At 40.0% G+C, this 13,801-nt stretch overlaps 1 protein-coding gene across 1 annotated transcript; it reads left to right on the top strand.

Moving 5' to 3' along the window:
* The first annotated feature begins 730 nt into the window (after window positions 1-730).
* Window positions 731-13,795, top strand: LOC119419831 (acylphosphatase-2). The gene is made up of 4 exons (XM_037687198.1): window positions 731-873; window positions 1,080-1,096; window positions 3,758-3,867; window positions 13,235-13,795. Exons 1-4 carry the CDS (start codon window positions 816-818, stop codon window positions 13,347-13,349), a joined length of 300 nt encoding a protein of 99 aa, XP_037543126.1. The 5' UTR covers window positions 731-815; the 3' UTR covers window positions 13,350-13,795.
* The last annotated feature ends 6 nt before the right edge of the window (window positions 13,796-13,801 follow it).

Raw genomic sequence — 13,801 nt, 5'->3', positions numbered from 1 at the left:
CTCCCACAGACCAAAAACATGCATGTTAGGCTGATTGGTAACTCTAAATTGTCCCTAGGTGTGAATGAGAGAGTGAATGGTTGTTTGTCTCGTTTGTCTCTATGTGTCCCTGTGATGGACTTGCGACCCGTCCAGGGTGTACCCCGCCCCTCGCACAGTGATTGCTGGACATGGGCACCGGCGACCCCCGTGACCCAAAATGGAATAAACGGGTAAAGAAAATGGATGGATATATATATATATATATATATATATAGGTATATATAGGTATATACATTTTTAAAATGTTTTCTTTAATTTATTTAATTTTTTACAAAAACATCTCCTTCACCTCATCTTAATATAATTATCATCAACTTAAGCCCAGGGGCCAAAATTATACAGTTTTCAAATGGCAGTTACTTAACGTGCCTAAGAGAAGCACTCAGAGGGCCTCAGATGGCCCGTGAGCTGCACGTTGGACACCATGTCTTAGCTACAATATAACTCCATGGAAGTTTAAGGCAGCTGTGCTATGATGATCCCACCAACACACAAGTCATATCGAAAGCCAGTCGTGGTGAAACTGGACATGAAAAAACAGATAAAGTGGCACCTTTAACATTTCTTCAGGAAGTTTTCTTCTAGCTGTCATATAAAGTTTCAACGACTATCAGCTCTTTAAGATGTGAGATTTTCCTTTAAATTGTCAGGGGAGGAGCACAGAGAGACCCCCCCCCCCCCCCACACACACACACACACACACATACACACACACAGTGAATCCAGCTGTTTTCTCACCACCTCTGCAGTCATCAGAAGTTTTGTGTTGCAGGATGTCTGCAGGAACCAGTCTGGTGTCGGTGGACTTTGAGATCTTTGGTCACGTTCAGGGTCTGTTTGTTTAATTCTTCTTCCTCCTCTCTGCTGAGCTGTGAGAGCCTGCAGGCTGTAAAATGATCCCCTGCTGCTTAATTTAGGAACGAGCTGAGCTCTGCTGCAGGAGATCTGGCTGCAGCTTCACAGCTTTACAGAGCTGCTGCTGCCTTTACAAGCTGTTTGGGCAGATTTTACTGACTGTTTATCACTTTATCTTTCAGGTGTTTGTTTCAGAATGGTGAGTGTCCCTTTATGAAATAGAAGTCAGAACAAAACTCCAAACCAAAACGTTGCTTTATTCCACACAGAAATGTTAATTTATCCCTGAAAGCAGTTCAGGAGCTGCACTCTGTATTTGTTTCAAAATGTTACTTGATCATCTCTGTGAGCTTTTCCAAATTCTGGAGCATTACAATGTAAAACAAAGCTTTGCTCACCTTAAGAGACCACCCCCCTAACATTTAGCTGCTTGTCTTATAATTTTTAACAATACATTTATTTAATATATTGTTTGATAAATGTTCACAAACACTATTTAATTCTCGTTGGTAGGCAGTCGAAAAGTAATTAAAGGCTAATGTTTATGGAACATGGGCTGTTCTGAGCTGTGTATTATATTGAGAAATGACAGCGTTGTTTCTTACGACGGAGTATCAGGGCCACGCTAAGAAAAAAAATGACATTATGTGAATAAAGTCGTATGAGAATAATGTCAAAATATTAGGTGAATAAAGTAAAAAAAATACAGGAATAAACCCGTAATATTATCAGAACTCCAACATGAAAAATCAGTCTTACAACTGATGAATGTTGACGTCAGCTGTACAATAGCAGGGGTCCAACGCACTGTGGCATATTCTTATGATAAATGAAGCTGTATGACATTTAAGATTTAGTCGTGACATAATGTGGATGGAGGCATATTTCACAAACAGTGATCTAAACGTGATCATGGGCTACTTCACAAACACAGCGACTCACAGTGGAGGCTGTGCAGCAGGTGCGAGTCCACCCAGAATGTATTATGAGTTTATTCTCATAATACTACAAGTTTATTGTCGTAATACTATGACTTTATTCCCGCAATACTGCGACTTTATTCTCGTAATATTACGACTTTATTCTCGTAATACTACGAATTTATTCCTGTAATACCATGACTTTATTCTCGTAATATTATGACTTTAGTCTCGTAATATTATGACTTTATTCTCATAACGCCATGACTTTATTCCTGTAATACTACGACTTTATTCTCGGAATACTAAGACTTTATTCTTGTAATACTAAGACTTTATTCTCCTAATATTACGACTTTATTTTTGTCATACTACGACTTTAGTCTCGTAATACTAAGACGTTATTCTTGTAATACTACGATTTTATTCTCGTAATACTACAACTTTATTTTCATAATACTACGACTTTATTCTCATAATACTACGACTTTATTCTTGTAATCCTACGACTTTATTCTCATAATACTACAACTTTATTCTCGTAACGCTAAGACTTTATTTACGTAATACTACGACTTTATTTTTCTAATACTATATTCTCATAATACTACAACTTTATTCTCATAATACTATGACTTTATTCTCGTAATACTATGTTTTTCTTCTCGTAATACTATATTCTCATACTATGACTTCATTCTCATAATACTACTACTTTATTCTCATAATACTAAGACTTTTTTCTTGTAATACTAAGATTTTTTTATTTCGTAAATGTATTTTTTTTCTTAGCGTGGCCCTAATACTCCGAAAAAAATATATCTTTTAGACAAACTTTAAATAATAATAACTTGTACTCAATCTCATGCGATGTTATGAGAGATCATGCTCAGAGTATGTGCTGTGAATGACTCTCAGCTACTAAACACATCAAATCTTAGAATATATATAAAACTAACTAAGATATAGCAAACTCTTCTTTTTTTAAGATGAGTTGGCTGCGGTGGCCATCTTGAATAGGTATGCTCCAAGTGAGGAGCGGATCATAGAAAAATCATGCAAATTGTTATACAAGCACTTTGTTCATTCATTTAGCCTTTATTTATACAGGTTAATCCCATTGAGCCTCGCACTGAATTTAGTTTGATGATTTCCTTTGAGGTATTTTTCAAATCTAATTGGTCATTAGAAAATCCAAGATGGCCACATTTTTTCCAAGATGGCTGTCAGAATGAACATGTTTCTGCACAGTAATCATATGGTAATGCAGTTACTTGATCAACTGAAATGATCTTTGTGTCCGTTTGTGTTTTCTTCTGTCATTAAACCTGTATTATACAAGTGAGACACATGAGTAAATTAATAATAATAATAATAATAATAATTGAACCATCTTGTATTTTAAAATGATCAATTATAATTCTTCAGAAGACTCTGAGGAACAGCCCTGCCAAATTTGGTGCTTGTGTCACATTTTGCACATTTCTTGCGCAACACTGGGCGTAGCAGCTCCACTGCAAAGGTTAATCAGTTGTAGATGTAGATCCAGTTAATTCCTCAAAGTTGCCTTAAAATCCATCAAGTGGTTCATGAGGTATTTTGCGAACAAACAAACAAACAAAGGTGACAAACAATAAGAAACGAAGTAAAAACCAAGATCTTGCTTAAATCAATCCGTTGGTTTTCAGAATGGGTTGAATCTGATTCTCTGATACTACAACACCCAGTTTTGTCTGGACATTTGTAAAACTGAGTGATTTAAAGTCCTTACTGTGATTTAATTTGCTTAACTGTGTTGTTTGAATTTATTAATCGTCTCATCAGCTTTTCTAACATCTCAGTTTTGGTTGATACGCTGCATGTTCTTCAGTGTTTTTAGCGTGTTATCAAACATTTTGAACATTTTATCCATGATGATGATGATGGCTCCTGTCCTGCAGTACACGGAGAGCGAGGGTCTGCGGCTCGGCCTGGTGGGCTGGGTGAAGAACACCTCCAGCGGGACGGTGGTGGGTCAGGTCCAGGGTCAGGCCGACATGGTGGAGGAGATGTGAGTGATCACTGTTACCCTGCAACACAAGGGAAGGACAAGTTTCCTGTTTTTATCCTTACCTGCATGTTTTAATGAGTGGGGGGAGATAACTCACCAAATCAGACACAGATTTGATCCAGGCAGGTCATAATGAGTTGATCCACCAGGTGGAGCTCTTTATCTTCATTTTGGATCAGTGTCTCTGAGAGGAACTGATGAACAGGAAGCACATTAACCCTCTGTTCTAGATTCATTCATTCATTCAACCTTTATTTAGACAGTTTATTTATGGCTTAAACTTTGCAAAAAATGTGAAATGAGTGACTTCATTTGCCCAACACAACTTCAGCTTTCAGTATAGTTTCTGATCATGCCACAGTTTAAACACAGGTTCTTAGATTAAATGTTTCAGGAGAATTCAACCTTTTACTCATATATTTTGTTTAAAGGCCAATCTTATCATGTAAATGATATGATGGACACAAATTACCCCCAGAATTATTTGGTTTGAAACAAACAGGATGTCAGACTAGACTTCTGTTATTTATTTTTCTTTCTTTTGAGTTATGGCAGTCGTAGTTATGGCAGTCGTATAGATGAAAGGAGGTGAAGAACACCCTGATGACGTCATGCATGAGTTTCAGACACATCAGCTTTTCATGAGAAATGACAGAGTCGTAGCCGTTCTGGTCAAGATTTTGAAAAATGTTAAGATTTCTTGCAATTTTGTTATAAGTTCCTCCATCATATGTTCCTTTGTACGGAAACTCTGGCACAACAATTTCCTGCGGGATCAATAAGGTTCTATCTTATCTTCTATATCAGAATATACGTTGAGGAGAACTGTCATGTTGGATTATAGCTCAATATCTGTAAAACTGAGGAAGTATTAGTCATATCGTGAACTGAGCTTGCCCCAGAAGTTGATCGTTGAAGGTGAACATTCAATAATTACTTTCTGAAATGTTCATTAAAACATGTCCAGTGATTCATGAGATATTTTGCTAACAAGCAGATAAATACAGACACAGGTACATGCATTAATGGACGTCGTTTAACTTTTGGTAGCAGGTAATAATCAAGAAAAGAAGTGGAAAAATACTTTGATCCACAGAGGGAAATTAGTTTAAACTTTTAAAAAGTCTTCATGAACAAACAGGAAATGTTTGTTGTGAAGGAAGTAAAGCTGAAAAGGACACAAGGAAAACTATTTTCTCCAAATATTTGCAGCTGATGTGGTCCTGTTGGTGTCATCATGATGTCTAGCTCTCACTGAGTGGTTTGCATTTGAGCGTGAAGCAGCTGGGATATGGCAGAAAAGGGCGGCTTGCCTTCTCCGGGTCTGGAGTGACTTGGAGGACTTCTCAGCGTTTTGTTCACGAGTGAGGGAAGACTGGAGCAAGAGCTCAACAAGCGGATCCATGCAGCTTCCACAGTACTGCAGACTCTGTGCTCATGTGTTGTGGTGAACAGGGAGCTGAGCTACAAGGCGAAGCTCTCTGTTTACCAGCTGGCCTACATTCCCACCCTCACCTATGGTCATGAACTTTGGATAGTGACTGGAAGGACAAGATCATGGATAGAAGTGCTCAAAATTAATTTTCTCGGCAGAGCTGGACTCTCCCTTAGAGATAAGGTGAGATGCTCAGTTATCTGTGAGAGACTCGGAGTAGAGCCGCTTCTCCTCCACATCGAGAGGAAACAGTTGAAGTGGTTTGAACATCTGGTAGGATGCCCACTGGACGCCTCCCTTGAGAGGTTTTCCAGGCTTGTCCAACTGGGAGGAGACTCAGAGAAAGACCCACATGTTGGAAAGACTGCATCTCTCGGTTGGCCTGGGAACACCTTGGTTTCCTCCCAGAAGAGCTGGAAGAGGGGGATGTGGACAGAGATGTCTCCGTGCTCAAGCTGCAGCTGCAGCGGCCTGATTCTGGAACAAGTGGCTGATGATGGATGGATGGATGCAGGTGGATGGATATGGATAAAGGATGTAAGAGACAGATGGAAAATAACAAAGAACATAAAGCAGCTGATGAAATTAAATGGAAATATAAACCAACTGTCTAAATTCTTGCAGTTGTTCCAGTCCCTGTACATGAACACATCATGTCTCCAGCAGCAGTTCACTGAAGGGACCTGATGCTGAACTCAGTGTTTAACAGCTGTAGTATACTTCTAAAGAACAAAAGTATTATTTTCTTATCAAAAGGACATGCTCAGGAAGTCTACAGCATGATTTCTGTGATAACACACTTCTTCCTGTCCTCCTCACTTTCACTGTGACCTCACTTCCTGTCAGGCCTAACAACCAGGAGGGAAAATGTGTCTGCTGGTGGGAGGCGGATGAGTGGGTTGTTTCTACTTTTACTTCTTTTGGGAAAAAATCCCAGAGAAAATATGGAAGACAAATGAGATTTCTTTCATAAAATGACTGGAATGAAACAAGTCGAGTTGTCATAGAAAGGATGAGGCAGAAGACAGAGGAAGAGTAAATGATGGATGGATAAATGATGAGCTACAATTTATTTACAGTCTCACTTATAAACATAAAATAGTTCCAAATATAACTCTTTGTCTTCATAAACATAAACAAGAAGCGATCTCAGTGTATTTAATGCATAATTTAATTTATTTGTATAATTTTCTCATGTTTCTCTGACTTTGCTTTAATTTTAATTTTTTATCTTACAACTGTTGATACATTGCCACAGTCTGCAAAAGCTCAACCCTACCTATTTGTTAGCAAAATATCACATGAACCAAAGGTTATATTTCAATGAAACTCTGAGACAACAATTTGGTGGATATTCAGTGGTGCTTGAACTTTGTGAAGTCTTTATACTTCTGTATATTTCTGCATAAATATGACCTAAAACATCATCAGATTTTCACACAAGTCCTAAAAGTAGAAAAAGAGAACCCAGTTAAACATCCATCCATCCATCCATCCATCCATCCATCCATCCATCCATCCATTCATCCATTATCTTTTACCCACTTCTTCCATTTTGGGTCACGGAGGTCGCTGGTGCCCATGTCCAGCAATCACTGTGCGAGGGGCGGGGGACACCCTGGACGGGTCGCAAGTCCATCACAGGGACACATAGAGACAAATGCGACAAACAATCATTCAGTCTCTCACTCACACCTAGGGACAATTTAGAGTTACCAATCAGCCTAACATGCATGTTTTTGGTCTGTGGGAGGAAACCGGAGTACCCAGAGAAAATCCATGCACGCATGGAGAGAACATGCAAACTCCACCCAGAAGGGCCCTTGGACCGGGGTTTGTACCAGGGACCTGCTCACTGAGAGGCAGCAGCTCTACCAGTTGCGCCACCGTCCACCCAGTTAAACAAATGAGACAAAAATATAATATTTGGTCATTACATTTCCACTAACTGTTGATCAGTCCTTCACACCGACTTGGAGGAATTTGATCCCATTCCTCTGTAGAGAACAGCTTCAACTCTGGATGTTGGTGGTTTCCTCACATTAACAGCTGCTTCAGGTCCTTCCACAACATCTGGATTGGATGAAGGTCAGGACTTTGACTTGGTCATTCCAAAACATGAACTTTATTCTTCTTGACCCATTCTTTGGTAGAACCACTTGGGTGCTTAGAGTCATTGTCGCTGCATGAACCACCTTCTCTGAAATTCAGTTCATGGACAGATGTTCTGACATTTTCCTTCAGAATTCTCTGATATAATTCAGAATTCATTGTTCCATCAATGACAAGACGTCCTGGCCCGGATGCAGGAATGCGTGTGATTTTCATACATACTGAGCTAAAATTTTGTGTTAGCTAAGAGTTATTCAGAAGACAGTCCAAGGTCTAAAGTAGTCCCTCACTACTTTGCGGTTTGACTTTTGCAGACTCGCTTTTTTGCGTTTTTTCAACGATTGTCAACCAGTATTACTCATGTGATTAGGACTGTATGGAATAAAAAGTTAACAAAAAATAATAATACTGTGGACAGGCCCCACCATTTTGTAGTTTTTGTTCAATAAGCCTATACTGTAAGGGCAGTCAAAGAACTACACTACCCAGAAGGCAACAGTGAACTTCCCAGAAGCCAGCACTGCTTTCAGCCGCTGCTTTCTGCTGAAAATGGAGTGAAAGTTTTGATCCGATCTGAACGTATCTAATTTATCAGACTTTTTCATTGGTTTTCTCCGGATTATTTGGACTCTATCTGAACCATTGTGTGGTTTTGTGTTGGCTCTCTGAAGGTCCAACTCTCGCCAAAAGCATCTCGTGCTCAACGGCTGCAGAGAGTCGAACAGAACCCGAGCAGAACTGGACCAAGGCTGGTGCTCCTCATATAAAATATTACAGTACTACACAGTACATACTGTATATGTTGTTAAATGACATAGGTTTAAGAGTTTAGCACATTGCAAGAGTGTGGGAAGTGTTTATAAAGTCTTAATAAAGATTTAAATACTAAAATTGTCGCTACTTCTCAGATTTTCACTTACTGTGAGGGTGTCTGTAACACAACCCCCACGATAAACAAGGGACTACTGTACATACTGTGTAACATATTTGCTTAAAATTTTGGAGTCAACTTTGTCTCAAGTAATCATTGGGCGTGCATCTAAGACTTATTTGGACTAAACTCAGTTCAAGATGACCTCCACACTCATTCGTGTGGTAGTAGTTGAGAGTCATCAATAACACAAACTACAAGCATTAAGGCATCTTGCAAGACTCTCACAACATTGCACAAGATTGTAATGTCCTTTCTAAAATGGGACTGACTCCGCCCCTTTTCATTATAAATTGATCTTGGTCTAAAACTGGCATGAAGGGCAGCGGGCGAAAGGCATTCCTTTAAGGAATGCTTGGCCATTATTTGTTGTTTTGGTTGATTTAAACTCATTGTTTTCAGTCCTGATTCTTGAGGTTTTCTTGTTTGGATATTTCCTTGCTACAACACACCTGGTTCATGTTGCCTAATTTTTTTAACCCTCTGGACCATTCTTGCCTACAGGTGGACTAGTTTGTTGGTCAGTTTGGCTTAATTAAGCCCATATTTCTCAGTCCTAATCTTCATGCACACTCACCTGCATGTTGTAGAAAATACACTGTTTAAAAACACCGGCTTCAGTTTTAAAACTGAGGCCTCATCAGTCTTTTTCTTCCAGTGGCCAGTAAGCCTACACAGCAGGAGGGATGAATTAATGGATGCCATCAGTGGAATGCTGAGTTGTTGCTTTTCTGTTTATTGTTTATCCTGTATGCTGTTTAAACTGCAACTACTTTTGAGTATTTTCAGTGATTTTTACCTTTCAACATCCATCCATCCATCCATTCATTATCTTTACCTGCTTATTCCTTTCTGGGTCATGGGGGTCACTGGTGCCCATGTCCTGCAGTCACTGTTCTGGGGACACCATCGTAGGGCCACGCAGAAACAAACAAAACAACTTTTCACACTCATCTACAGTACAGGGACATTTTAGAGTAATTCATTAGCCTAACATGCATGCTTTGGGAGGTGCAAGGAAATGAAATAACTCAGAAAAAATAATTCATGCACAGAGAGAACATCCAAACTCCACCCAGAAATGTGCCGGGGTCAGTATTTGATCTGGTAACCTTCCTCTGAGAAGCAGCAGCTCTATCCACTGAACCACCGTGCATTTCAACATTCATCTTTCAAAATGTTCAGCTTGTTCAGGACATTATGGTCATTAGGTGCCACAGTCATTCAACCTTTATTTAAACAGATAAGTCACATTGAGCCTAAAAGACTCATTTACAAGTGAGACCTGTTTGGACAGACAAAAAAGTGGTAAAATGGACACATGTAGGAGTTGGAGGTGAAAAAATTCCTATCAGACTTTTTTCTTCCTGCCTGAGGAAAAAAAAACCTCTAATATTAAAAAAACACCTCGCACAAACAAGCACATAGTGACATAGACATTCTGCAGAGGGGGGAGCTGAGAGCGGTGAGCATGTTCATGCTCTCGAGGTCACTGTAAGAGTTCTGATAAGGATGTAATAATCAGATCCATAAACATTCTCAAGGTATGTCGAGGAATGGCCAAGAATAACGTCTATGAGAATCCAAGAGTCCTGAAATGATGACACAAAGTTTATTCAGCTGGTTTCATCTGGTTATCAGTTGGAAATTCCTCAGGGATGGGGGGAGAGCGTCAGATCACATGTTCTCCAGGCAAATTCAGATAAGATGACCTTCAAGGCCAGCCAAGGGAGCCACATTCAGATAAACACACAGTTGTTTTGACAAGCAGAACTTAATGACATCTACCTTGAGTCTGTGTTGGTCGACTCGGTTCCGAGATGTCTAAATTTAATTGGCCACACTGATGGAACATGACTGAGTAAAGTCCCCAAGATCTGATCCATTCAGCTCAAAGCATTTGAGTCCGGGTATACTCGAGACACGAACCAAGCCATCATAAAGGCAAGCAGCATGATCGGGTCCAAATTTGTTGCCGATGACTTCCTTGATTGATTGATAAAACCAACAACCAGCCGAATCCAAAAAGTAGGAACCAGTTATCGAAAATCCAATTAAATATGCGTCCTTAAAATCCACAAGTGGCAGCAGAGATAAACACATCAAGTCAAGTCGATGAGATATTCTGCTGTGTGCGTGCCAAGAGGGCAAATCGGCTCGCCTAAAGCCTGTCTTCGAAGAAATGTTGTAAATTGAGTTGAGGGACCAACTGATCAAAAAGTCCATAATTATGGTTCAGAAGAAATGCAAGAGAGTCTCATAAGCAGTTTCACAGACAGACAGAGCAGCAAAGCAAAGCAGAGAGGGAGGGGGGAAGCATCCGATCTCGGCAAGAGCAAGTGGTGAAGTGACGTAGTTAGATGATGGTCATCCCAAAAATGCAGACTGAACACAAAGAGCTGGAGAAAAACAAATTGAAACAAAAGGGCTGTTATTATCATGTTTTGCTCCCTTCTCCTGTTATTTTTCATGTTTTTGTTTTCCTGCCAAGCATTTCCAGCTCCTGTCACTCAATTACCTCCACTGTGCACCATGCCCTGCAATCAGCTCATGCGCTCCACCTGTTCTCAGCCCTTCGTAAACTCCCTTTCCTCAGTCAGTGCCAGATTCTTGAACCTGTTTCAGTAGTAGATATCCAGCTACCTTGTCTTGTCTCTCGTCTTGCCACAAAACCTCGCCTGATCTTGGACCTCAGTTTACGACTCTGCACTTCCTTATCGACCACAACTTCAGATCACAAATTGGCTCTGGCTTCTGCTCTCTGCTTCCCTGTGCTTGACCCCTGCTTCGACTATCAGACCACATATCTGGATTTCCCCATTCTGGACCACAGCGTCTTTAATCTGCTCCGCTGCAGCAGTTCATTTTCCAGGAGGGATGTCACCAGCTTCAGCGCGACTAAAGCACCTGCTACACCATCAAGACATTAGATTGGACCCGGCCCAGGACTCAGACCTCCACCAGAGATTGTTTAAATACAATAAACTCTAAACCACTCTTGGTCTTGGTGTCGTTGTGCTGATCCAAACTGGTCCTTGTCAGTTGTGGCAGCAACAGTAACAGAATACTTTCAAAGACACAAAGGAGACACAATGCCTGACTTCAGATGGATGGAAGCGGAGGGTCCATAAGAACCAGAGCTGAAACACCTGGCATACTGGGAACAGGTGGGAGTGGTAGGAGCTGAATGAGCAGAAACTGTGGGGAAACTGGTGACACAGAAAACAAGAAGAAACAAATGACAAGTGCAAATAAATCTTAACAGCAATAAACACAAAAAGCTACCAAAACCAACCCAAAACATAGATCCTAATGATGTTTGTTTTTATAAATTTTAAATGTATTTTTTAACTTCAGAATATTTATTTTTCATCAATAAAACAGATGAAGAACTCCTAAAATCTTTGAAAAATCCATTCCAGCCCACGTCAGTTTTAGCTTTTAGCTACTGTTTTGCAGGTCCCAATTTTTAAATTTTGTTTTGGTAATGTTAGCTTTTGTTGAGTTATTTTAGCTTTTGTTGAGTTATTTTAGCTTTCGTTGAGTTATTTTAGCTTTTATTTAGTTATTTTAGCTTTTTTTTTTTTTACAACTTTACTTTGTGCAATTTAATTTCAACTTCTTCAGCAAAGTTCAGCAGTCATTCAGCTCTCGGTGCATTTTTCTTTAGCTGATTCTGTTTTAGCTGTGTGTTTCTCAGCCAAGAGGTTGTGGGGCAGAAGAATATGACTCGCGCTCCAGTTCTGACTCGTGACCTCAGAACCAGATCCTGTGTGTTGTCAGAAGTGTAAATGGGCTGTGCGTGAGTCGAGGGCACAGATCAGAGAGTTTTAGAGGAAAACAGCAGCAGATTTTAATCCACCAGAGAATTAACACTAAGCTGTGTTTGTGGATATTAGTGGGTTACAAAGCACAGCAGTCAGTCTGTTAGGAGACTTTTTTGTCAGTAGAAGTGGGACATCTATTCTGCCAGTCTGAACCTCGGCCCATGCAGTTCTGACCCTGATCCGATTCAATCTGTTCTAATCTTCAAGCAGCAGCTCTCTAGAGAACCACTGAGCCTCAGCGAACCTTCTCAGGGTTAAATATATCTGAAGGAATGTTGCCGTTTTCCCATCATGCCCCCCAGGGGTCCACATGAGGTCTTTACCCCCGACTGGTCTGCAGTTTTTGTCCCAGGAGCAGGAAGACCCGACAACATGAAACAGTCTGAGGAGGTTTATTTCTTTATGAATCTTTGATTTATTGATTATTATCATCTGGTGCTGAAAGGCAGAGAGGTGTGTGTGTGTTAGCAAAATATCTCATGAACCGCTGGATAGAATGTACAGCTCATTACCCACAGCTAAGTGACCTTAAACAAAAACTGATGATACTTGAGACAGTTTAGCAGATATGAAGTGTGGCCTGAAGAAGTGCTCTCCTGACCATGAGGTCATCTCTCAGAACCCCCGAGTCTGAACTGGTCTCCTTTAAAGTTGCTTTTGACCTAAAGAATGTCTGAAGTTTTCTGCACATTCACGTTTCTTGGTTTCTTACTACAGCTTGATAAATGTTTACACATTATTTAGGCTTTTGAGGAGAAACATTTATTCATAAAATTAAGTTTGTTTCTTTTGATTGACATGTTTGCAACATGGAAACTGTCCAGAGGACCTGACTTAACTTTGTTAGATAAACTCTTGGTTTTGTTAGCTAAATATTTTTATAAATTATACTTGAAGTTTCATACATTTTATTTATTTATATCTTGTTCAGAGTGATGAGTGCTTCTGTTGTTCTGTTGGTTGTACGTATAGTGAAACTCTGCTCTGGACCCTCATGGAGAAGAATCTGATCAATCTGAGCTGATTATTATTATTATTTTTTTTACTCTGTGTTTCCTGCAGGAAGGTTTGGTTGAGTAAAGAAGGAAGTCCATCAAGTCGAATCACCAGAGCTTCTTTTACCAACCAGAGGTCCATTGATAAGATGGAAATCTCTGGCTTCAAGACTCGTTTCTGAGCAGCCAGGCTGATTCTCCTCCTCCTCCTTCATACAAACCACAGAGAACCACAGATAATCACAGAGAACCACAGAGAACCACAGATAATCACAGAGAATCACAGATAATCACAGAGAACCACATATAATCACAGAGAATCACAGAGAACCACAGAGAATCACAAAGAACCACAGAGAATGACAGAGAATCACAAAGAATCACAAAGAACCACAGAGAATCACGAAGAATCACAGAGAACCACATAAAAACGCAGAGAACCACAGAGAACCACAGAACCACAAAGAACCACAGCTAACCACAGAAAAACACAGAGAACCACAGAACCACAAAGAACCACAGCGAACCACAAAGAACCACAGAGAATCACAGAGAACTACAAAGGATCACAGAGAATCGCAGAAAACCACAGAGAACCACAAAGAACCACAGAAAATCACAGAGAACCACAAAG

The sequence above is a fragment of the Nematolebias whitei genome, chromosome 1 (genome assembly GCF_014905685.2).
Source record: "Nematolebias whitei isolate Nwh7 chromosome 1, NemWhi1, whole genome shotgun sequence".
NCBI classification, from domain to species: Eukaryota; Metazoa; Chordata; class Actinopteri; order Cyprinodontiformes; family Rivulidae; genus Nematolebias; species Nematolebias whitei.
The sequence above is the reverse complement of the archived record's forward strand: the minus strand, read 5'-3'. Positions and strand labels throughout refer to the sequence as shown.